Consider the following 27570-nt stretch of genomic DNA (forward strand, 5'->3'; position numbering starts at 1 on the left):
CGAGTAATTTACGCGCAAATACAGTTTACTTCAAGTTTCAGTCGATCGATTAATCAATTTCCCCTCTCTCCGCTACGTTCCCCTTTCGCTGTCGTATTCAAGGTTAATTATACAGATATCTACACGCTTAAATACGTGCGCACAAGGAGACGTATAGGTTTCTCAAACGTCTGTAAATTATAACGAACAGTTTTAGAGTAAACAGTTTTCGATTGAATTTAAACTGGAATTGGAATTCGGATCTAAACGAACGTTATTCGTTTAGTGGGACAAAATAAGAGCTTTCGGTCAGGATTCTTACGGAAAGTCCAATTTTATGTTATTTCTGTATAGATATGTTTCGATTTAAACGATTGTCGATCGCACTTTAATCGGGCTATAGCCAAATATTTTTAAATTTATATTTAACATATAGATAAGAAACAAAACAGTTTTTAGTTTATTTTGAGCTTAACTTGTACGGAAAATAACAAGAAATAAAGCGGTAGAAGTAATATTTTGCTATGAACGGATGTTTCTCTTGGCGATAAATCTTAGATTTCGTCTAATTTGATATATGAAGAAAAATTAGTACTAAAATAATTGTCTAATACGTGTATATGATCCGAATCAAGGAAAATTGAACACCTTGTTCCGAACGAACATACCTTGATATTTTGGTTCTTTATAAATCCCATTTATCGCAGATTGAACATCGTTGTATCGAATGAAAAATAACGATAATAATATTAAAAAACTATTTATACACAGGCTTGTAAAATATACGTATGTCAAAAGATACTTATTATCGTGAGAAGGCATTCGTTTTACGCGGAGATCTCTGAAAAAAAAAAAGAAAAAGTGGAAGAAGAAGAAAAAGAACGTTCTCCTAAAAAATGTCGTGAACGATCGTCGAGTCGCACACGGGATGTTCATTCATTCTCAAAGACCTTTTTATCGCAGGATTATCAAATAAAAGAAAAAGAAAGAAAACTCTAGATCGTCGGTAAATTTCATCGATGATAAAACCTATTAAATCACAACAGTCTTTATTTCTTTTCTCTTACATTCCTTTACACATTTAGATTGTGTTGTAATAAATGTCAAGATTCGTCGATTACATACGCGTACGAAAATGTTTGTCGATTATGTTTGCTAACAGTAAAATTTCTTTTCATCGAACCGAATCATTTTATCTTATTTATCTTATAATTATTCATTTTTATCGCAAGCATTATCCAAGCATTATAATTCCTTGGTCACGTTAAACGCTAAAAAGAACGAAAGTTAGGACTTTTCGTTTAAACAGATCTAAACTTGAAAATTCAGAAACGATGCCACGTTTCTCCACTATTTCGCGCGATTTCGTATGATTTCGTATATGCGCATCGTTAACTACAACGTAAGATCGCGACAAGATTTCACTTTCTGAAAACGAAGCTCGTTGATAAATTGCTCCATCACCTGCTATCGGAGCTTTTACTACGCAAAGTCATCTTTCTCGAACTAGAATCAAGATGTCGGCTGACGCTTCGAAGCAGAAGACACACCGATGCTCAGATACGTTTCAAAGTTTTTTAATCTACACGTTATATTATACGGTTTCTGTGGCGATGTTGGACGGTAAAGAGAAGAAATAGGGAACGTTAATTTAACTTTTCGCGATGACTGGGCATAGAGAATTGTCGAATCACAAAGGATCGTTAAGTAAAGTAATATCAAATAATATTAACTCGACGTATTGGCTTGAAAAGAGAGGATACCTTCCACTCTTTTTCGCTGCATTCCACTATTTGCGACCAGCGTGCAGGAGTGAGAGAGGAGTGAGAAAGTATCTCGGTGTTATTCTCTTTTTGTTTTGATAATAACGAAATTTTGCAATTCTGTGTCGGTATTCTAGACCGTTTGATTCGGGAAAAGAAAAAAATTAAAACAATATAGAAAAGTTTCTTTTCTTCTTGCTTAATTTTTTGTTACCCCTAACCCATAGGGTTATTATCTTTAACGATCGAATTAAATTTAACGAACGTTCTTTCTTTGCTTATATTATTATCATCATCATCGTTATTATTACTATTCTTATTATTATTCTTATTGTTATTATTGTTATTGTATCGAGGACAGATTTTGTCGGAATAAAGCAGTTTTCCGCATTATCCTAAGTCTTCCTCTGTACATTTTCTCCGTTCATTTTGTAGCAACAACGAAAAATAATCTAAAATTAATATTGTGATATTAATACGCTTTTTAATCTCTATGAATCTAGCTGGTACGATCGATATTCGATTCTGATTGACGTTGCGCCAAGTTTCTTTCACGATTTTATCCAAATTATTCTCTAACCTGTTTATCTTATTCGGATATGGGAGTGAAAATAATAAGACAAAGGGCTTGTTCGTCAGAAGATAATAACAATCATCGCAATTGGCCAGTCGAAAACACTTCATCCAACCCCGTCTATCTATTTGTCTACGTAAGATTTGAAACAACCCATTGTTTCTGCTAAACGATCTATGTAGGATTTCGAACAACCGACCGTGAATGTACGAACTAAAAATCTGATCTGAAAAACAACGCGTCGTGCTCTAAATAGACATAGTTGGCGAATATACCGCGGATGAGCAGAAAATATCGGAAATAAAAATATCAACGATGACCGTGTATCTGCGAATAAGAGACGGTATATCGTCAAGCTAACCTTGACCGTTGCAATTTCGCAGGTTCGTTTCATTTCGACCTACGTACACAAACGCATACCCGCACGTACGTTTTCCATGATCTCGTCAAGGGAGCCCAATCACCTTTTTCCATTTCCCTGTTCGAGTCTGGAACTTGATATACAAAGATATAGAAAGTAACGGAATAAAATACAAACGAAATGCGAAATGCCTGCTAGAGAAGATCTACAGAGAGAGAGAGAGAGAGAGAGAGAGAGAGAGAGAGAGAGAGAGGTGGAACAGGGAGAAAGGGAGAAAGGGAGAAAGAGGTCGCGTCCGTGCCCGTTCAAGGGGAACGCCTCAAGCCTTCCTCTCGGTTGCGGTCTCCTCGAGGTCTGGGTCTTCGTTGATGATGGAAATGTCTCGAATCGAGGGTCTGCGTGCTTTCCAGCCCTCGGGAGATGCCGTAGGAACCGTGGTTTTCTTTAGAAGTTTCGGCCCTGTCAGCGAGATAATGATCGCACCGGCTGGAGCGGTGAGGAGAATCGACAGGACGCACATGGTCACCATAGTCTCGGCATAATACACCTGTTCCGGGTCATTCGGGTCCACCTTATCGAGAGTAGTCGGTGCAAGTGCAGCTTGCACGGTTGCCTTCGCCATCCAGGATAAAGCGATGAATACTTTTTCCTTGAGGTTCAGTTTCGAGCCGATTCCGACGAGAATGGTCACCATGATGCGAATTACTATACCTGCTAGCAGGCAGCTTACGCCCAAGTACACCGTTTTCCCCTCCAGTTCGTCGATCTTGATTTGAGCACCCGTTACACCGAACAGAATCGGCTCGCAGATCATCCAAAAGATCTCAAAGGCTGTTGCCACTGGGTTCTGCAAACAGAATGTGCGACGATTAGCGAGGTTCACGCGGTGCGACAGTAGCTAGCGGTAGATATTAGAATAGCTCGTATTCCGTTAATTGTATTTCTACAATTAGATTACAGCAAAGAGCAACAAGTAGATTATAGTAAAGAATAATTGTCGAAGTGGGACACGTAGGGCGAGCCACGATATTTCAGAGATATATTTCCATGGCTCTGTAACGTTTAAAACAGTTCTTTTTCCCGCTTTATGCGTATAAAGACATTGGCGCAGTGAGAAAACAAAATATATATAAGAGCGCGGAAGGAGAGAACCACAAAGAGACAGAGATACAGCATAAAACCGGGCATAGCTCTAACGTAAGAAATACAATAGATATAGAATAAAAGTACGCGTCGTTTTAAAGATATATCGTAAGTTGTATAGTTATCGTACTACGCATATCGCGTAGGTTATCGTTTCAACCAATATACGTATTGCGTGATACGTGATATACGTGATATACGTGACGTACGTGATATACGTGACGTACGTGATATACGTGATATGCGTGATATGCGTGATATACGTGATATACGTGATATACGTATATTAAATCAACAATTTTTCAATCATCGATCGTTTAAAAGCGTACTCGTGGGAAAACCTTTGAATAAAATAACGTAGATCATTTTGAAATTTCAGGGAACGACTAGACGGCTTCGAGTTTGTCGAAATACTCGTGATGTCCGCTGTTGGAGTTTTCGTTACTCGATCAGCGTTCGTTAGGCGTTCGCCGATCGTATCGTGAAAATGCGAATGGGAGAAAGAAAAGTGCGTCGAAAAGGCCAAGAGCTTATAGGAGTATCCTTTTACAGAATTGCGTTGCTCCTTGCGAGTCAGGCCCTTGGACTTTTCTACCATCGTTCCGAAGAACCGCTTTCAACTCGACGTATGTTGGTGGGACAGATTTTAACGAAATCCGCTACAGTCGAAGAGGTATATCAAATTAACGTTAAAAGTAATTTCCCCTTCTGTGATCAACGAGAGAGTCCCTTGATAAAAAATGAACTAGCACGGCAGTGATTCGGGCGTAATTGCGCCATTTGATTTATGTACCTGGTAACGACCCCCGGGATCTTAGCGTGTCGCCAGTTTCTATATTATATCGTATGGACATTGATATTTTTCACAACGCCTTTAAAACTTGCATTAGCCCAGATCCAGCCCCGAAGCTGGATTATCGTTGTCACGAGAGTCGAATATTTCATAAAACCAACAACCGGCCGAAGAGCTTTCCAATCTTATGCGATAATTAAACTTTTACAAGAAACGATACACTTTCTGTAATTTAATACGATGAATAGGATTTTAATATGATGAACGTAATAAACGCGAAATATGTACCTATGCGAGCCAGAACTGATATAGTAGTTGATATATTAGCATAAAGCGGAAAATTATCCTCTCTCTCTCTCTCTACTTTACTCTACTCTTTTCGAATCTTTATACGCTAATTTTACCATGCATATCTTACACACATAATGCGTATAAATATTGGCTCATTTTAATTATTTAAGTCTAAATCGTTGAATTCTAACTACTATTGGGGTATAGTCGTATATATCCCAGCTAAATCATTCGACAAATACGACCGTGATTTGCTAAACAATTGTGACAACCGTGGCACGATTAGTAATAAAGCCAAGTGGAGACGATAACATTAAATATTAAATGTACGTTTAATTTGTAAATATTAGAATATCAGAGTCAGTCGACACAGTTGGAATAATTTACCATATTGTAGTACCGACATCTCCTTGGTTGTAAACGTCCTTAATCGAAGTAAGACTTTTATCGAAGTATTTGGTTATTATCGTCGTAAATCCAATTTTAACAAACATAATGATAACGCACTTTCCTCGCTCGTCTTTCTCAGAGTCATTTTGTTACTTTCACCAATTAGCACGGGGTATCGTGATCAAATTCTTTATCGCGTCTTATATATGGATCGTTAACAGGAGTTTGAAATTTTCACGATAAAAGGAAAGGACAAGTATATATCGCTGGAAAGCTGAGCCCGTTGATAATTAAAGTTTCACGTTACAGGCATTTTCCTCGAGAAATCTCCGGCTAAAATAGGCTTCGAATCTCTCATGAATCACGGCTTCTCGGTACGTGGCATCGCCACGATACAATTAGCTCGGTCTGGCTGGCGTCGTAATTCTTCCATTCTCTGTCATGATAGATCGTCAATATCATTAATATTTCGCCTTGGATATTGCGGCTCTTAATAACGTCGACTTAACGGCTTCGCTCTTTCTCGCTGTAAATCAACATCATTAATACAGCAGCCAACACGCTGTTGGCTTTATCGTCTCACCTCCAGTCCAACCATTAGAACGACTAAATAATTTCTCTGCATCGAATAGCTTCGGTAGAATAGCCGTACGACGTGTAGCGGTGGTTGTTTCCCCGTTGGAAAGTTTCCGTTCAAGTACGTATCGATATTTGTGATTTTCAGCGCGATATTGAAATTTTCGACACGACGCGATCCCAGCCAAGGATCAATTTTGTCGTACGTCATCGATAGAAGTCGACGCGACGCGACGCGATCGTAGTTGATTTCGTGTAATTGAATCGCGTCGCCTGTACGCCCGGTATGCGTTAATTAACGCGGTCCGATCGAATAAGTTAATCAGCGGGTGAGCGTTGCCATCGTCTTACCAACAGCTAGCGTCGCTTTGGCGAGAGGCTTTTGGTATATCGATATATATCGGTATATATATCGGTATATATGGAATAATCGATCGTCGGTGGAAAAAGGCGAACGTCGTTGTATAACCCGTCGCATTCTTTTCATCGCCGATTCAGCGTCGCTTTGCCGTTTCGTCCCTTTTTTTCTTCGTGCGCGCAAAATCGTTCGTTTACTTGAGCTTCGTGGGACAGATAGCCTTCCGTATTCGTAAAACCGATACACACGCGCATTAGAACGTAGTGAGAAATTAGTTGCGCGATCTTTCTTATCTTTCTTATCTTTCTTATCTTTCCTTCAAAGACAGTCCGCTTCGATTTATCGTTTCAAAATCGCAAGCTTTGTCGAGAAAATGTCTCTCCGTGTATTATATACGCGTTGCTCGAACGAGAAATTGCTTTCGCGTACAACCTTGACACACTTGTACCGTACCGTTCGAATACCCATCCACCGAACATGGAGCCAAATCGAGAGCCGAGAACATAACTAAATCCAAGGGCTTCGTCGAACTCTAAAGACAAACCTTCCTCCTGTAAACTACCTTGGAAACCAGCAAACCCATCCGCAATTTCATCTGCTCGACGACAGATACGCCGCAAACCCGTGCGTTTCTCTGCCTTTTACCTTAAACGGAAACAAACTTTGTTACTGCCAACTGCCAGCTGCCGCTGAGTTTAAGCTAACGGAAGGGGAAAGGGTTAGAGGTCGCGGTGCACGGGCAACTGTACGACGCCTGACGTTCCTTCTTGTCGCCAGCTTCCGGTTGGTCATTCCGTAAGTTTGGTCGCGATATTTCTCCCACGCGGACAGGTGATTCGTTTGTTAGCGATCCGCGTCTTTGTTTCCGATCTCTTTTAGAGATCGACGCGTTGGCTCGTTGGACGGAAAGAGGAACCACCGATCGAGGGAAGAGAAGTATTTTCTAGGAGTTGGCAGCGCTTCCTGTCTTCTTTTTAGCGTCGTTGGGCAAAAATTCGATTCAACTGGAGAAACTCGTCGTTGTTTGATCGTCGAGCGCGTGTTTCGGATAACTTTTCTAGTCGGAGCATTTTCTGGTTTAGTGCAACGCGTCGAACGTTAGTCGAGCGTCGGTTGAATCGTTACGAGCCGCAGCTTGGGACAGCGCGTTTTATGGAATACGTTTACGGCGTATTAGCGGATATACGGAGGAACCTGGGACGAAGCTAGGGAGCCACTAGGATAGAGATACGCGCGGACGTACTCGGCGCTAGATTAGCAAGCCGTAGAACATGTTCGCAGAAACACTAAGAGAGATAGAAGTGGCGTAGACGATCGTCGATGCGAAATCGAGGAGTTGCTAGAAAGTTGGAAAATAGCACGTACGAATCCGATGGGAAGCCAGGGAGCTGTTAGGAGGTTGAGAGAAACGAACGAACCTGATGCGAAATCGGAGCGTTAGGCTTTCAAGTAATTCGAGTCGAATTTATATGAGAACGGAAATATGTATATCGTAACGGAAATCGAGTGTACGTATACGATTGTAAGAGTGTAAGATTGTAGACTGATCTTCCTGCGATCTAATGTCTGACCCAACTAACGCCCGTAGAGAGAATAAACGAAGAGATAACGATACGAAAAATTAAATCTCTATAAAGCTGTTTCTCTGTATAAAAGTGAATTCGTCTTGCAAGAATGGAGAATTAAACGAAATTTCGGTTAAATATCGGCGTTAGATCGAGCGCTAGAAGCAGTGGAAAGTTTCAAAGAATTAGAACGTTAGCGATTTTCGCAGCGAAAGGGGCGCGTCGTTCTTTGTTCCGTCGCAGACGAATCAAATTTTCGCTGGCAGCCTTTCTGCCGAAAGCCTCTCACGTTGAGAAAACTTCGAAATGCAGTTTTCCCTCTTGCGTTTTAGCATAGACACCGCGAAGACGACGTTCCGTCCTCTCCAAACGTCGTTTAACGCAACTCGTAATTTTCTCGTCGCTTTTCATCGAGGGACTGGAAACCGTTCAGGACCGTTTGTCCTTTCATTAAGATTTAAGCTGTCGCGAGCGAATCGACGCAAGCTGAAAGCGTTTCGCGGTTCTCAACCGGACTCTTCCACGCGTTTTTGTAGTCGCGATCAACGCGAGGAAATATTATTAAAATGCTCGTCGGACGTCGAACGAGATCCGCGCACGTTGGAATCTTTTTAGTCGAGTTAGTCAAAGTGAGAAGTAACTTAACGAAACGAGAATCTTAGATTGGTTACGAATTAGTTGATAACTGCATGTATTAATATTCATCTTACAACCTGTTATTCTTGTCATATCGCTTCGAATCGCTATAATTATAGAATATTTTATATTACCATATTTTCACCCTGATAGTGCTCGATGCTTATTCGTAATCATGTTACAAGTTTTGCCGACGAAAGACCATGAATTTATCTCGCGTTTTCAAAAATATTTCATTAGTACTAAAAATTCAATTATTTTGTCCAAGAGAGAGAGAGAGAGAATCATTTTCATCCGATACTCGATTCTATACATGTGGTCTGAAGCTTCGCACAATTTTTTCGAAAATCGGGTCGAAAAAAACTGTCAAGTACAGTTTGTGTTACTTCACCGCTCGTCCATCTAATTCAGACAGAAGATTCACAAATCACATTTCCATCGTTTATCGATCTCGTTGCCGCTACGAATCACTGGAGCGTCTTTAACGATCGCGAAATGTCCATGGAATATCGCTGGGATTACCGGAACGTCGTAAAAGCATCACGTCGCTCATAATACCGAGATTGTGCGAAATTAAATTAAATAAATCAATATGCGGCTGTGTTACCGTTAGGTAATCTAGATTGCAGGTAAACAGCGACGGTAAATATCGAGACTGGTGGTGCGACGTGCGAATTCCACGTGCCGTTTGCGAATGTGCATCGACATATTTCCATATTATTTGGATATGGAACGGGAAGAGTACGGGAGGAGTACGGGAGGAGTACGGGAGGAGTACGGGAGGAGTACGGGAGGAATCGGTTACGCGTAATGGTAAAACGGATCACGAAACTATAACTATAGTAGTAGTAGTAGTAGTAGTATTGAACGAGGATCGCGCATCCGCGAGTTGGAAACTTGGATGGATTTCAATTTCCACTCGTACCATTGTAAAATTCGTGTGACTGGAATAAAACAGAAGCGATGTTTGGCGATAAAGGCGACGGTCGCAGTTAACGGCTGACGATTTTCGTGAAAACGTTGTAAACAAACGAGAAAATGTACGAGGTGAATCGCGGTAAATATAAAAGAGGTAAATTTGCTTTATTTTACGAAAGAATAGACGCAGTTGTAGATGGAAACGCGAAAGCGGCGCTAGACGTGGAACCACGCGAGAACACCGATGGATTCGGCATCGACGTGACAGTCCGCGGCAAGAAATCGTGGTATATTCGTCAAGTTGAAATCGCATTTCGGGCTGATGAATTTCGCGATCGGAGGATCAACGTTGACAGAACGGAGACGTAATCTGTGCATAAAGCGAAATCGTATTTCGATATTGACCGTGGGACCGCGACACAGGCTACGTGCCGAGCCTTCGAGTCGAAGGATTTACGAGCAAAGTGTGAAAAATATTAACAGGTTCGCCGTTACGGAATCGCCGGTCAACGGAAACGGATTTTTCCTTCGAGTTATGGGACGTGGCGATAAGCGACAGCGTACTTTTATCACCGTCCCACCCTGCTGCTGAACCGTTGGTGCTATTGAAAATAAAACGATCCGTGTAACGATAAAACTAAGTAAAAAGTAGAATTATCGTTAGCGCGTTATTGTCCGACGTTAAGAATAATTGTTTCAGTGCCGTCGAGGGAATAAAGGCGCGCAGTTGTACGACTGTGTCGATTGCTACACGCATCGGAAATATTTTCTTATTGATCGTTGCGGTTGTTTGAATTTTCTGCCGAATGATCTTGCCTCAACGACGATAGATATGAAAGATCGCACCGGTTAGCAGCGGTGTCCGCTAACAACCAACTTCAACTTGGATTTTCAAGATTCGCCATGGCCGATCCCCAATACAGCGGACGGTATACATATTTAAGAAACAGTTTGAGAGTTTCCGCTTTGAATCGAGAGCATAAAGACGCGATATATTTCGCTACACTTTAGTTTCCAGCAAACTACGTTTCATCGCGATTACCAGTTGCGAATTGTAATACTGTAAATTTCTTATTTCACGAATCAATTATCATAGATGCTCCTTTTCCTACGCGTAAAACCGTTGTCACGTTTTCTCGTTTTCTTCGCTCGTTTTCTTTTTAAGAGTCGCCCGACAAGTAGCAGCCCCTTTCAAACTTTCCAACCCGTCTAGCAGGACGGTAAGTTGGAATCTGCTGAAATTTCTAGAATTTTTAAACAAACGTATCGTTCGCACTGCTTAATTTATACTGCCATTTTGTTTAAGGCCGTATAAAGCCACGTTATTTAGACTCTTGGCTCGTTTGCCTTTTCGATCGCATTTTTCTCAAGTATACGTAACAACAACAATCGTCAAGTACTCACCTACGTATTTACTGTACAGATGTATTCCCTTTCGTTACTTTTACTCTAGTCGACTGGGTTTTTCTCTCGGCTATCCGAATTGTAATAAAAGTTAACATTTAAACTTAAAGTTCTTTCGCGTTCTATACGTTTAGTCTTTTTTGAGTCAGAGTCTTCTCGCATACGTATAACGATTTCCCTGGGCTTTGTCAATACTTTCTTTATTTTATTAATGCCAAATATCTCATTCAGATAGCTAGTAACGAATTAAGAAATCGTAAAAATGTACAGTCATTTACCGATGCGTGGATTCCGAAATTGTGGCGGTTTTGCACGAAATAAAATATAATTCACGAATTCACGAATACAATTCACGAATAATCAGCAATACCGAGAGCCCGATAGGTTGGTCGTGTATACCTTACGAAAAATGTATCAATTGTACGCAAGTGTCCGTCCAAAGGATGGATGCGAGCATCGAGAATCATAATTTTGAAATAATGTAAAACACGAATGTCGTCGTTTTGTCTACTAATTATCGATCTTCCATTACAAGTATTTAGCCCAACCGGCGATCTCGAAAAGCTTTTGCTGCATCCGTAGTTATTAACACGGTATTGTTCCCATGTTAGTCACTTTCCATGCTTTAACCATTTCCACGCAATTTAACGATCGAACGAAAGCTTTCTACTCTACAGGTTGTCAATTGTGCTGAAATCATTTTGTCCCAGATAAATAAAATAATAATATCTTGTTTATGTGATTGACGATCTCTTCCCCGAAGATATCATCGATTTGAGCAAATTTGGGCAAAATGTACGTAAATGTAATATATAATTGCAGAATATTTGTAACGTGCGTAAACACTTGGCAATTACATTTAAAAATTTGCGAAGACAGGAATGAAAATTGTTCCGAAAATTGTTTAGAAACAATCGTCGGTTGTTTTCACGTGATACGAAAAAATGTATGGCGATCGATTTAAAATTATAACGTGTTATCATTGCGCGAAGACGATTGATCATGGATGGTGGCAAAAATGGCGAACATGGCGAAAAGTAACTTTGAAAGAATAACTTAAACGTATAAGAGATTGACCATGCCGTTATTCAACGCCTCGACCTTTAGATCGATACGGTGAAGCCTATCGTGGATGATTGTCTTAAAATCTATCGGCACCGGAATATGACTGTTACAAGGAGAACGTTTATGATCCCGAAGACGTATTTTCGGTGAAAAATCGTGTATTACGATATTCGAAGGACAGTTTTTATCCAGCTGGCATCGGCGTACCGAAAAACGATCGATTTTTAGTCGCGCTAATCGTTCGAAATAAACGACGAGGACAGCATCGGTCATAATGCGCTGGCAATATCTGGCCACAGTCGCGTCACGAAGAATACGTGCCAGCTGGTGAGCGCGACATACCGATGGCTACGTGTCCAGCAACCCCGACGTTCGAAACGAACGCCGGCGCCGTCGGCTTGAATATTTCACGAACGCCAGGGATTATCGCGACCGCCTCGTGAACGCCGACTTCTCGACTTTCCAATCGTTTTGCGATTCTACGACGGTTTTTCGTTTCTTTTCGTAGCGTTCCGAAGTCTGTTTTTAGGTCTAGCCGGTTGCTTGGCCTTTGCTAAGAGTGGAATGGTTGCATTGGATCGGTAAAAAACGTTTCTTCTATTTCGAGGCCGCATCAGGAGAAAATATAACGTTACGATAAAGCAATAATTGAAGTTTAGCAGAATTTAAAGATACATTTTTCACCAAAGTTCTTTCATCCTGACGAATTTTTCCCGTCGATAAAGAAGAACAAATAATCGAGTAGATTGGAAAGTCTCGACTCTTTTTAAACGTATCGTATATGGTATATCGTACGATATAGCAAGCAATATTTTTCTGTAAGATTTACGATACGATATCGAAACACGTTCTTCAAGATATTTTATGTATCTGCTAAAATAAATCTGCGTGGAAGAAATTAATAAAACGAAAAGTTTGACAAGTTTGCAAGAGCATTGGGATCCGCCGTCGCGAAAGAATTTTTCTTGCCTAATTTCTAACATTTCTAAATTGATCAACACCTTTCGCGGTAAAGTCTCGACGTTAGCATTTTTACTTTCGGCGATTTAGAACGATCCAATCGTGGAACGTATTTATTTGATTGTTTTATAGAATCTATTTTCTCGAACGTGATAAAATTCGATCGAATAGAAAATAACAAAAGAAGAAAGAAAAGGATAGATATCCTTAGAAAAAACGACGAAACGTAGTAGTAATGAAAAAGTGGGTAGTTTAGTTTTAATTATCGCAATTATTGCGTCGAAGGTAATTGATTTAACGATGGCTATATCGGTCTGTCGATGCTTCATTTTCATTTAAAGGAGCAGAGGGACATCTATAATATTTAATGAAGCGATTGGTGATAATCGAGTTTACTATTGTAGTTTCGTTACGATTCGATTAAATTGAAAGCAAATAGCACGCGCAAACTGAAATTGTTTTATTTATGAAGACTTCGGGCATACCAATGTATTTCGGAACTGAAACTAGTTCATCCGATATACTTGCATACAAGAACATACTTTTGTATTTTTGTAGGTTTGTCGGAAAATTGATAAAACCAATAAACGTGAACGTATTTTGTGAACGTATTAAGCTATAAAATAGGACTTGGAATCGAATACTGATTTCGATATAACAGTCACGTGTGAAACATTGATTTTCTAAAATTGAAAGTTAATGTATGAAATACGTACGGTAAAAAAGTTCGCTATACGGAAGAAACCATATTTTAAATAAAATAGTCTGTTTTTATGGAATCGTATCGTATCGTATACGTATTGTATCGAGACGCGAAAAAGATTCGCACGAAAGAAAGATTTGGGATAAATTTTACGCGTCACTTCCACCAGCATCTACAGCGTATAAATCCATACTTGCGTTTAAACCTAGCAACAGTATGTTTTAAATCGTAATAAATGTGTAATTATTTTCACAAATTTTTCCAAGTTGTGGATAAAATAATTAAAATTCACGAGTAAACAGAGGGGCAGAAAATAAGCAGATAGAACACACATTTCACACAGATAGAACAAAATTTCGTTGCGTTTCTCTAAATATGCAAAATGTACTAAGAAATTTTGATCGACACGTTTTAGAACATCGTGCGTATTTAAAGAGGAGGGCGCGATTAGAAGCGACACAACACTTGCTGAATTTTCCTTGTAAATATGTAAATGTACTTACGTCGTCAACTTCCCAGCCTTGTGTCTGCCAAAAGTAGCAACTGACGAAGGCCGCTGCGACTACCGCTAAAGGTCCAGCACCTCCTAGCTCGATCGCCTCGCTTCCGAATACTGCCAGTAACCCACCTCCTAATAACATCAGTACTCTCATAGGCACCATGAAAGGCTGAAACATCCCGAACCAGCAGATCGATTAGGACCTTCGATTAGGCCTTCGAAGATAGTTGTTTTCACGTTTCAACTCTCATTAAGTTAGACGAGTTCATTTCTAAAGTTTCCGTACTGCCGATGCGTCAAATCGCGAATATTCGCTTCCGTTTTTTCAACTTGATACTGTGAGAAAAAGAAAAATCGTCGAAGATGCGACGCGTTTGATAGGTCGATAGCCAAATCGATGCTCGCAATCGCACGTTCGAGTATCCGCCGATCGATGACGAACGAAGCCTTCGTTACAACGAGTACTAGAAAATGTCTGGGCAAAATCTAGAGAGTGTCTACTATCGAAAGGTGTTCGATAGTCTTCCCGAGAAGAAGAGGAGAGGTTTGAGCGACCGTCGGCTACCGTATTTGGAGAAAAAGGATAAATTTTGGACAATGCGGGATCAAGGTTTGGTAAGGAACAAAGGGAAACGAGAAAGAAAGCAGGCAACTGTAGAACAGTTTTTTTTTGTCGGACTAAAAAGTAATTTTTATAGCATAGATGCTAAAAAAATCTACAGAAAGTATTGGAATAAATCCAGCCGTATATACCGTATACTCTATGTTGTAAGTACGTTTTACACGACTGATAGATTTTTGCCTGATTTATGTTACTCCTTTTGTTCGGGAATTACTCTGCTCCGGTAAGATTATTCACAGATTCATAGGCACGTACGGAACGAAACGGCCTTTGTTTCGGAAACTTCTAAGAAATTTATCATGTAAATTTTCATCGAATAAACGAACTTTCAAGTTAATTACTTGTACGTAACTAACTTGTACAGAATGTATAAAATTAGTTTTACTGGAACCAGAACCCGATTAATCTCGTCTACCAAACAGATCGAGTCGCGATTCCGTTCGCGTCGACAATTAGATTATTCACCTTGACCTGCTCGAAAGTGCTCCACTCTGTTTCTTACCCACGCTTCTTTTCTCTGCTCGATTCTTTCGAGCTACACTGCCGCTTCATCTCCGGGCAATTTCGTCGGCGACGGTAAATCCGTCCGTTTTTAACGAGCGAGTCGTTAAGGGTAAGCCACAGTTTGCGAAGCTGCACGGAATAAGACGCTAACTCCCCGCCTCCCGTCGTCGCCACCTCTATTCGTTTCGTTCGTTTTTTTTTTTTTTTTTTCACAAACCGTCGAGAGGATCGAAGATCCACTTTCGTTTGGAATTTAATTCAATAACGCCGCGGATTCGTCTCCCTACTGTTCTCGTCGTTGTAGACCTTCACCAAGGTCGTTTCTTTTTCCACGTAGAGAGCGAAATTAAGTTTACTCGTGCTCAATTTTCGTCCGAGTTTCGAACGACGAATATTATTTTTGTCGCGCGTTAGGGGCGGTGTACACGCGAAAGAAGGCGAGGCGAAATGTTTGTTGGAAATTCCATTATGTCACTTTTAATTTACCTCGTGGAAGCTAGACGTTATAAAGCTACCGTCAGAAAAGAATGAAATATCGTTACTCTCGATAGTTGATATTCTGATCCATTTGCGACCGTTGTAAGTCCGAAGAAAGTCTCAGGTATTTGTTCGTACGTTGTCCTTTGAAACATCGATTATTTATGGAGATATAGAGAGAAATATTAGACATAGAGTAGATGCGCGACGATACGCAATTTTGAAAAGAGTATCGGAGCAAAGAGTGATAAACCGCGTCTGCCTACGATGGCGAACTACGACGGTATTGGAAACGGGGTACGGGATTTTGGTGGCACCACGATAAAGCGCATTTATGCCTCTGTGTAGCATCGTTTTTTTTATTTCTACCCAAGGAACGTTACTGGTGAAGTTTGATCGTTGAAGCTTTGGACACCCTATACGGATATACATGTATATGGATGTACACAGATATATACGGTTTTAAAATATCTATTTATACAGATGTTTTTTATTTTTTCATTTAACAAACCCGAACGATTCATGCTACGTACCGATGTCTTATCGACCTTTTACATGGCTGTAAAATATTTTGCTATTGATTCCAATTATTTTCAATTATACGCTGTACGACGTGAATAACGGTATTCTACGATATTTCAAATACGACGTAGTGCTCGACACTTAATAAGTATTTAGTAAAATCTTTCTCTTTAAATCGTTCAAGCTGATTTCGTATTGTAATTTAAAGTTAAAGTTAAAGTTTATCCTAGTGGCTTTTTCCAATTATATTAAATTGTATTAAGCTTAAAAATCTTGAATCGTAAAATCGTAATCGTTCTTGGTCTGAAATAAATTCGCAGAAATTGCACGAAACTCGCTTCCCATTTGGAGCGCTGAAATTTAAGAATATACAGGGAACGAGGCGAACTTTTAAACGGTCGAAAGCAATCTGAAATTTTTAGAAGCGCCCAGCATCCACGGAGAAGCTCGGTATCTGGTATTCGATGGAACCAAGAGTCCCACTACCGTTGCCACCGTGCGAATGAGTTTCACGATACGATGCGACGTCGTCTTCGTTCTTTTTTCTCTCTCTTTTTGTTCCTTTTCCTTCCGTTTTCCCCATTCGCGATCGATCTCCGACAAGAAACGTAGTCAAAAGGATTCGATTCCAATATCTACCAACTATCGTCACGATTTTTCTCGCTGCTATTTTCTATGCATACGATTCTTCTCTCTGTCTCTGTTTTTTATTTTTGTCGAACCAACCTCGTTTCGCGAGTACCGAAAGAATTTATCGGTTCTCCGAGAGAGCGATTAAAGATCGATATTTATATCGACGCGACGTAAAAGGTTATTTTTCTAGAGAAACACGGGGCGAGGATTTCGTACTCATTCGATACTCAACGCTATCGTGGCAAAATATTCTAATTCTTGCGTGTTTCGGTAAGGTTTCGGTAAGGTTTCGGTGTTATGTAAGTAAACGAAACAGGAATCGTTTCTTCGGAACGATATTTCGTTTCCGTACTGACGCGTTCCGAGACGCCGAACCGATAGAAAAGCGAACCAACGTCGTGCCGCTTTATTTCTCCTCGGCCAAATCTATCAAGAGCTTTCGAAACTCTGCGAAAGTACGGATGAGAAACCGAGAACAGATAGGAACGCCGGACAAAGAGAAGAATGGAGAAATCCTTTAAAACGCGAATGTATCCTCGAACAAATCTAACGAACGTCTTTGAAAATACGTTTAAGTACGGTTAAACGCTAAATCGAACAATTAGTCGACAGAGTGGAATTACAGTTTTTATCGATATGGTAAAACCTTGATTGTTCGAACCAAAACACGACACGGCTGTTTCGACAGAGATTCGGACGAGAAGGCGAAAATATTTTTCGCCAACGCCAACAGCGGTGCGAAATATCGGGAAACGCGACAGGGACGTCGGGTTCTCGAAATTGTCGAATCTTGCGATATTCTCCAGCCTCGAAATACTACCAATTTCAAGTTCTCGCACGCCTCTGCTGTTCGAATAATCGAATAATCGAATAATCGAATAATCGAATAATCGAATAATCGAATAATCGAATAATCGAATAACCGTCTTTGTACATAACAAGGTTGCTCATTGTAAAATACGTATGTACGTCGTGTTACGGATGGAGTATATCATATACAGCCTTCGTTCGTACTTTTTCGATTCTTTCGAACGGAAATAGTACCGTCATTGTTTTAAAACGTTTCTCTGAAATCTAAGCAACGAATCTTAGCCGCTGCAGGTATCTGCCAGGATATACCTTATCCGTTGGCAGGTGACACCCGGAAAGTACCGTTGTTCTTGGGAATTTTCAAGCGTTACGTTTTCCGTTTGCGCACGATAAACGTTTGATCTTCTTCTACCACGAAAGTCCATTTTCCATAGTATATAGGCAGCCGAGAAACGAACGGACAGAACTTGCGGCAATTCTTCGAGTTACTCTCAGTGCCTCGTATAGCCAACAACCCGTCGATACGACCAAGCAGTCGTAAACTAAACAGTTTAGACGGTACGCGAAACAAGGAAAAGAAAGAAAAAGGGAAAAAAGAAAAAGAAAAAGAAAAGAAAAGGAAGAGGAAACACGCAGCGGGAAAGGTAGCGGTGGTCTTTGACAAACGGATTGCGAGGGACCACAGTCCTTCAAGCAACAAAGCTATCCAAAGCAATTTCGAACATATACATGTAAATCCAACTCTTTGAATCGATTATTATTCGATCGTCGCTTCGCGACTATCGAGAACGCGTCCTTACGAAGTTCTGCTTTTCTCTTGCAACGTTTCCCATCGTCTACCGTCAGTCCCTTTCACGATTTGCCATCGGAGACCCGTTTTTTCGAGTCTAGAATTGGTCAAGTACGCGATTCAAAGCGGATCGCAGGAAGAAAGAGGTTGATCGCACGGGTGGCGGAAGAGCACGGGAGGCAATGCAGGTGGCGATGCGGCAAGCAAGAGCTGGCCGGCTTTCCGACCGAATCCGTACACAAACGTTTAATTCGCGCGAATCGATAAAACGCCGTTGGCAGCGTCGCTAGCTAACCCTCCGGCTTCGATTCAATTTCGAACCTCTCGCAATCGATATCTCGCGGACAGCGGCGCGTACGCGTCACGCGTGCAAATTGAATATCGTTCCGGAGCCCGATCCTCGGCCGGATACCTTGTTGCGTACGATCGTATTCGTGGACGGGGAAAGGTTCGTTGCACGCGTTTGTTTGCACCTGTCGCGTCTAACCCGACTTCTCGTCGCAGAAATGATTCGTCACGCGACCAACGTTCGCGTATCGCGTATCGCCTTGATTATCTTTCTTTCCGGGGGAAGAATGGGATTTAAAGGTAGCTTTTAATCCTTAACTACGCAATGGTCAATACGGTTACGGTATGGTTTCGCGCCTCTTGCGCACTCCGCTGTTTTCTTCTTTTTGTGCGCACCTCCTATTTATACCATGCAGTTGGTTAGTCGGTACTAATCGAACAACCACTTATTCGACGGACGACTGGGTTGTTGTATTTTTGTTCAACGTTTGCGTAAAATTCGATATTTGGTACGTTGATCGTTTCGTGCGCAAGCCTTAATAATTTTTCTTCCAGCCGATCGAAACGGTTCCAGTAGCAAGTAGTAAAAATCATGGAACGAGTGTCATAGATGGATCGAACGGTCTTCCTCCGATCTGAACGCGATACGATTCGTTTGGAAGGCCCAGTATCTCCTCTGGAACATTAACGAGATACTGTTGTTCTCCAAGTCGGTGTTCGAAGATTTTTGCGCCGCCTTGGCGCGTTTCGATATGAAATGCTACTTGGGGCACACAGAGTCAATGTAACACCGACTCTAGAAAACGATTGAGATTCGATATTTAGATCAAATAGATATTTAAGACTAAACGGCACGTCAAATTTGGACGTAGCAGCGATTAATTTTGCCGATGGATCCTAATTCGTGGAATGTAGGATGTAATTGTCTCGTGAACTTTAGAACCCACTAAACCAACGCTCTTCTCTATCTCTAGCCGATTGGTTACTATTCGTAATTAGCCGTTAACTGGTATAATCTGAAAATGGCCAGAAGTAGAAATAAACGTTGGATACGAGCAGACGATAAAATTGTTTCGTTAGTTGGATAATAAACGAAAAGGGGAGACGTTTTATTCACCACTGAAACGTAAATCACGGCGTATTGGTTGCCGGGGCAAATATAATTACTTATCCCGGTGAACGTTTGACCAAAGCTCGGAGTCGTTCGACCGTGGAATACGTACAAATTTAATCAAGTATCAAAGTTTGCTTAGGTTTAGGCGCGACCGAGGACTTTGCGGCGAGTAGCCTCTTAGGGATCTAAACTATATTCTGCGCGCGTATTAAGTATGAATCGCGTAACTGTCCGCCTACGTAAACCGCATCCCATTCTTGCGAGTAGCAACGATGCGATTCAAATTGAGATTTGAAAAATGGAGCAGAAATTGCTTCCGCTCTAATGGCGACACTGTGCGTTCATGGACATTCCAGATGGCATAATATGTACGCAACTGTACGATAGGTAAGTTGTCCTCGTCGTACAAACAGATTGATTCGTCTAGCTAGCAGGACAGGAACACGTAAATCTGGAACGATTAATTATATCGTACGTAACGGTGGTACGCATCCTTAACGAAGTGACGTTTAATATTCGAAGGACGACTGTTTGTAAAAATCGATCGTGTAATACGAGAACTCGCCGTGTCACGTGTATATGTGTGAGCAGTTTTCGATCGACACAACAAGAAGACGTACAATATTTTTCTTAGTTATTGCTTTTTTTCTTTCCATTTTTGTTAATCGTATCGTTACTTTATCGTAGATATATATATATATTTATATCATTGAAACGCTACACACTATTTAAAATGGTCGTTACGTCGATAGGAAAGGATAATTGTAAACCTTGGAAAATATATAGGTTTGGTAGATAGCTTGTCTATTATAAAGATATGGCAAGGAAAGAAATTAAAACTATCTCACGATTGTAAGAACCTTATACAATGAAAATCAATGGAAGGAACAGAGAAGAGAAGAGAAGAGAAGAGAAGAGAACGAAACATAGATAAACGAACCTGTTTTCCAATTATTCGAGCAAAAGAAAGGATTTATCCAGCCACCTTTGTCTAGCGACAGCTAGCGGATCCTTCGTCAACATCGAGAAACGAACTTTTGCCAAGTCCTACTTAAAATTGGGTCTTCGATCGTTTACTTTTAGTCGGTTCGTAATTTTAGTTGGGATGGCGATTAAAAGTTCCAGAGGGTAGATATCTTCTTAAACTCGTGGTAAATTTTTCGATCAGTTCGTGCGACTGACAAAGTTTCTTCGAACATGCGATCAAACGTAACTCGGTTTCCCGATTATTATATAACGATAAAAACAGTTGGAAAATAGGTATTTGCGGATAATAGGAGCTATTTTGTATTATTTTATGCTCGATAGAGAGAGTTGGACTGGTAGGTCTGCGAACAGTGATATTCGCATTCGTTTTTCCCGTCGTTGAACGAGTCGTGTTCTAAGAAGGAAAAAAGTGTGCGAGAAATCTGCAAAGATAGGGGAGAAAGCCGGTCGGGGTAACGATCGAAAGCAGGCTTACAGATCTAACGGTAGTTGGGACGCGTTCGTTCAGCCTGCTGGAGACAATCGGTCCTGTTGGAAGAGGGATCCAGCCGGTTAAATAGACGTAAAGCAACGTGACTCACGTGCAAACACGAGATACGATCGACATGATTGCGCGATACGATCACGAAAGAAATAGCCAGAAACAGCGTGCTTTTTCTACGAGCTTGTTTTCCACGTACTTTTCTACGTGCTTTCTACCAGCGGATTCAGCTTCGCTCGTGGTTAAGGCCGGATGAAAGCTAAGCGAGAGCATCGCGAATCGGACATCGTGGAAACATTGTTTTCTTCGCGAAGAGCAAGCGATCGATCGGTGTCCTCGCGAGGCACGATCTTTTGCCAAGGGAACTGAAATTTCGATGAGCAACGTTTCGACGAACAATTTCTGTTTTTATTCGATCATATATCGATCGTATCGATCATGTCGATACATTGGTACATCGGTGCGTGGCAATTAACGTTAGTTGGTAACAATAGCAATAAACGGCAGCTCTTTAAGTGGTGCGTTAATAATAGCCGTATAACATCCGTGAGGCGGCCGGATATCGATCCAACGTCTAACCCAACCAACCTACGATTCGTTGATTTATCTATTTTTCATTTATATATGAAAGACGATCGGTATCGGTATAAGTTTGGACTATATATAAGTATAAGTGGACTATATAAAAATGCGGTCATCTATATGCCAGAACCAAGTGTAGCCGTAACATAAATTTAATTGGAGCTTTTGCGAATATCTCGGAAACGAAGGCCGAACGGGGCGGTTACGTGTATTGGAAAAAACATATTTCAAGGTCGTAATATAATGAATTTTGAATTTGTCAAACGAAAAAATTTGCCCTACTTGCCCGCTGAAAGCAACGAACAACCAGTTTCTATCCGCGAGGGTTAATCGAAATAATTTCATTCGTCTCGCCGTCGTATCGGTCTTTTAATTTCTTCTCAAGGTGTCGTCGGAGCTGGAATTCGCTACGACAGATTCCAATCCCGTAGCCTCGTATCAAATCTCGTCGGTGACAGATGGCGGTGACGCGGGTTTTCATAAACTTTGACACCAATCGCGTTATCGACGCCAAATTCAACGGCGGATGTTACTTTAAAATACAGTCACGATATTTTGCCTGATAAATATCCTCGTCACCGTGTCGATTTTCGTTAAAGCTACGCGTTTCTCGTCGGGCAAACATCTTAAGCGACGCGCCTTTCGCTTGCTTCCTTCGATCTTGACGCGTTCCCGATTTCGACGATGTCTAAGTACGCCGCAGAAATTAGCAATCTCGACAACTTTTTCCTACATACGTGTAGGAGATGGCAGGCCAAAGTACCGATTCGTTATTTCCCCGCTATCGATAAACGTCAGCTACGTCTAACCCCTGAAACCGGAAGTTATATAAGCAGTTCTAGCCTTCGTCGTCGGAGAAGTTTCGATTACAAGAGCAACAAAATCTGCCCCAACCTAACCCGATATCCAACGATATCCAACGATATCCAACGATATCCAACGATATCCAACGATATCCAACGATATCCAACGATGGGGAAGTTGACGCGCTACCGTTACGCAAATCAACGCATTCCCAACGAAACATCGAGCCATTGTTCATCGGGACTAGATTAAACGAAACGACTATACCGTCGACTTGTTGTCGGAGAAATCACTGATCCCGCTAATACACCTTTCGCTTTTTAACTTACGTCTTTACCGGATCCAGGCACGCTTTCTTTCTTTCTTTCTTTCCTTCCTTCCTTTCTTCTTTCTATCTGCGCTACATACGTATTATCTGTACACGCGCATGTATATAGACGAAAGCCAAACCTGTAAACAACCTATCGAATCGTTATTTACCGCTACGACGATGAATAAAATTCAACGCGGTAGCAAACAGAGTCGTTTTCGAGTATCGGAGAATTGTATGCTCGGAGAATCGTTGCTCGAGTTCTTACGAGCGTCGCGCGTTCGATTCCTTCAAGATCGTGCAACGTTTCCCCGTACTTGTCCACTGTTACGCTGTTCCGCTGTTGCGCGATAGACCGGCGATCCGCGTCAATGTCGTTTTCGCGAGATCCTGCCCCTCGACACCTTCGTACGCGCCACCGAAAGATGTACACTCGTCGCTTGAGATTCTTGCCACGCGGCGAGACGGCGAGCTCGTCCTTTTCCAATCCATTTCACGCTGCAACGAGCATACCCAGTCGACTAGAGTTTTCTTACGATTGTTCGGGTTTGCGGGATTAAAAGAATTTCAGTTTGTCGTAATTTTATGGCGAATGCATTCGTACGCTATTCTAGGATTTAATTTTAGCGAATTTTATGCACTAGCTGTTTGTTCTTGGAAGTGTAGCTGTTTGACATGTATCTTATGACGTTAGAATTATGACGTTAGAAGAAAATTTGTATTTGTTAATTTAAGCTAAATGGCTGGAAGGGGGGAAGTCTGTACGAGTGCCGCACTCGTATCTGATATATCGGTAGCTCGAATCGTGTCCATAGGCGATTCTATCGATGTCGATAACGATAACGATGTCCACTATTCCCTGTGCAGAAACGTACTCGAACAGAGACACCAGAGACGATCGTGTGCGATTCTGCCGATCGACCTATTGGTCCGTTTCTCGCATTTTCCACTGCTTTCTCTTGGCTTTGCCTCAAAACACCGTTGGAAATCGCATTTCTTACCGGACTATTTGCCCTGCCTTGCCGAGATGAAATTTATAGCAGCACTCGATCTATTCGAATCTTGGTCTGTATTTATCGTTTGTCGCGAATTCTCGTATCGCGTGCTTCGACCCTCGTGAGAATTACGATACACGCGTCCACTATTTTGTCATTATAAATTTACGTTCTGTACGATCGAGCCAATTTTATCTCGTTGCACTTTGATTTCGTTAAAACGGTTTTTGCGGAACGGAACTTTTATCCTACCGGACAAGGGGATCGGCAATTTCCTATTTTTCAACATCACCGTCCAACGAATTGTTTGATCGTAATTTGGAATACCAAGTAGTTGGAGAGAAAGTCGATTTATTTGTAATATCTAATATGTCTAACGTTCGACTATCTCCTCGATGGCCTTGAAATACGTTGTCAAGGTGGTCATTCCCATCAACTTTTTTCCACGTACGTACGTATACGTATAACCGCTTTTTTCATTTCATCGATTCCAGCAACTTGGTGGTTAGCGTCGTGTCTGAACGATTATTTATCGAAACGCTTTTTCTTTCCGTTTGGTTGGATTAAATATCGTAGAGTATCGACGTTCATCGAACGTTCGTCGTGAATTTTCGTTACAACGGGCTCTAATTATTTTCAAGCTGACTCTGTCAGCTGTTTCCAACAACGTCACCAAGTCAAATGTCACGAATTTACCACATAGTAATTGGCAGTGTTTAATTAGTGGCAATTTCAAATATGTCTGACAGCAGTCTCGAATTAAAGCGTGTCTATTCGCGATTAACGAGCGTAATTAATTATTATCGACAAATTCGTTCGCTACGAATCGCTACTGTAATTATAAAATAGTCATGCGTAGTTGTAAAAATTGTATAATTTCCGGATACTGTAAGACGTTTCTTTCTGTCATTGCGTTTACGCTGTATGCCGTTTCTTTTTCTAATAGCCGAAAGGAAGATGTTTCTCTATCTTTGTCTCTAGTCGATAAAATAAACAACAAATATGCGAAATTGTTTCGACTTGTAAAAATAGAAACGAGCAATTATCACCCAATTATTATCCGTTATCCGTTTCAAAGGATCCAGCAGTCTGTGAATTTTAACCAATATTCCATGCTCCGAATTATAGTCTGCGAACTCGTACCGTTGCAGAGGCAAGAGAAGAAGAAAACGTGATCCGTTAGCCGTGTTAGCTGACAGAAACGAAACGACAGAAAGAAAGAAAATTAGCGGTCCTTGGATAAAGACGATCCGAGTGACAAATTACTTGGTCTTGCGTACTCGATAGTTTAATTATAGACTTAATTATAATAATAAATACGTAAGAGATAAAGCGATAAGCCGATTTTTCAGATTTAAGCCGTATCGTCTCGCGGAGGCTGAGACGAATAAGCAGATTTGATGTACGATCGCAAAATGGTTGTACGTGGTATGCCAGGTAGGTTATACGGAGGATGGTACAGGAGGTTACACAGGTTCCTAATCCTGAGAAACTGACCTATAAATCTTCGGGTACGCTTGTCCGTGTCTCGTATCCACTTGGCTTTACGATACGTTAATTGCCATTCGCTGCTATTTGGCTAAGGTAAGGGTTCTCGGAGCGAGTTACTGGGCACCTTTTGGCCATTCGTTGCTTTACCTTGATTACTTTAAAGAATTAACCTTTACCTTTCCGTTTTAGTACATTAAAACTAATTTCTTTTTAAACGTTAATATTCGAATTGGTTTGTACGATCGAGTAGATTTTCCGCTCCAATTTTTATTCAACGTACTTTCTTCTTTTTCGTTACGAACGACGACGAAAGAATATTTAAGAATTTAGGTTAGGTACGCGTGATTCTTTCATCTCAATGTTGTGTCAAACATCCTTTTACACCGTTACGAATTCTTCTTGTTCTCGTTCAACCTTTGCTCGAAACATTCTTCCACCTAAGCACCGAAATACTATCGAAAATATCTCGTCTTATAGCTCTCGGCTCTATACTTATACCTGTATCTATATGTGTAAATTTTATTTGTTTTACTTGCGAACACAGGACAAACAGCGTTACGTTTCTCAAATACAGAAGCGACGAAAGGAAGATCGAAGGTTCGGTGAAATTGTTCCTTCTTCTTTCCTTTAGTAAAGATACTGAAACTCAATCGAGATCCAATACTATGATAATTCGAACGTAGTAGGCGAATTTCCAAGCGAAACATCCTGAATTCCAAAGCCAGCCGCGTTCACGAGGCCAAGTTGTTCTCGGTATCGTCAAATTTGACCAAATTTCTACGTCGTACGATCGAAAACGACAGCGTTGTTCGCGAGAAACCGAGTCGTAAGTCGGAAGCAACTGGTCGAGAATCCAGCTCTGTTCACCTCCCTCGACAAAGTATCCAAACGTAATAAAAAAGAGGCTGAGAACCGCGCTCTTTCCACCGTTAACGAGCCTCCCATCCGCGCAAAAACTTCAATACGAATCAAGCTCTCGAGACGATTCGGCTCTCCGGTTATCATACGTCGAAAGGACTCGGTTCTTATTGGCGAAAGTTGGAAATAAGGAAGAAGAAAGGAGAAAAATCTTTCCGCAGCTTCTTTTGCTTCTTTTGCCGTATAGAGATGGCGCGGGACGAGTATTTCTTGGCGAAACGTTGCCAAAGTTGCGAAAGGGGCAAGAAGAAGGGGCAAGAAGAAGGGGCAAGAAGAAGGGGCAAGAAGAAGGGGCAAGAAGAAGGGGCAAGAAGAAGGGGCAAGAAGGGGCAAGAACGGGCAACATCGGTGAAACGCCGCCTGTTCGTCGATCGACCCAACGGCCCGCTTTTACGTTTCTCCTCTCGCGTTTTTAAATCATCTCCACCTCGGTTCTCTGAAATTCGCGGCGAACGAGCCACTTTGCCGAAGCCGGAAGCAAATTTCAACGACTCGTAGGAAATCGATCTGTTCCTTGTCTACTTCTCTTTCCACCGGTTCGTTCTTTCCTTTCTTTCTCGTTTTGGCTTGTGGCTGCGGAAAAGTTTGTTACCGTTTCCGTTTGTTCAACTCTTAGGAGAAACGGGTCGCTTGGTTCGATAATTTTCGAATACCTTGTACGCGATATCGCTGTTGGTAGACGCAGCAGCGATACCGCATCACGTTTCGTGACATTTATACGCGATGAAAATCGCGCAGCCGATTTTCGGTTGTTGGCTGTTTACTGAGAGGGTTAAACTAATCCAAGCTAAAGATTTGCTTCGCGAGCAAATAAAAGATCATCAAAGGCATGTTTATGATAGAAAACGATGGAACGAACGACTAAAGCGGTCGAAATCAGTGGAAGAAACGGCACAGAATCGTCTAGGTTTCGGAATCAAAGTTAAATGAAATTCCTCAAAATTACATGGCTGATATCTGAGGCTCGTAGACGATACCCGTTATTTCCGAATGATCTGCTTCGATCTTTCACCTCAAAGGTCTAACAATCTCGCTGAACAGCAACGACCAACAGAGCGGAAGATATTACTAGCCAAACGGCAAACGGTAATAATTATCGGTAGGGGAAAGGTAATAAGCGCACGGTGCCTACTTCCGCCACGGAATTGATAATTTAGCCGCGCCGTGGCGGGCCAAGATGGATAACGTGCGCATCGCGTCGGATCGTGCGTCCGCGTGAACAACCAGCGTATATTACGTCGGAACGCGAGGCGAATAATAAATT

General features: G+C 41.4%; 1 protein-coding gene across 2 annotated transcripts in view; it reads right to left on the bottom strand.

Annotated features, from left to right (window-relative positions):
* Positions 1-1011: 1011 nt before the first annotated feature.
* LOC126869401 (sodium/hydrogen exchanger 9B2) overlaps positions 1012-27570 on the bottom strand; it is a 91240-nt gene continuing 64681 nt past the window's right edge. For both annotated transcript variants that reach the window (XM_050625879.1, XM_050625878.1), the window contains exons 5-6: positions 13983-14147; positions 1012-3524 (exon numbers count right to left, since the gene is read on the bottom strand). In XM_050625879.1, the coding sequence (XP_050481836.1) occupies positions 2997-3524; positions 13983-14147 (693 nt within the window). In that variant the 3' untranslated portion in view covers positions 1012-2996. The remainder of the gene's footprint in view (positions 3525-13982; positions 14148-27570) is intronic.

Source organism: Bombus huntii, chromosome 9, assembly GCF_024542735.1.
Source record: "Bombus huntii isolate Logan2020A chromosome 9, iyBomHunt1.1, whole genome shotgun sequence".
NCBI classification, from domain to species: domain Eukaryota; kingdom Metazoa; phylum Arthropoda; class Insecta; order Hymenoptera; family Apidae; genus Bombus; species Bombus huntii.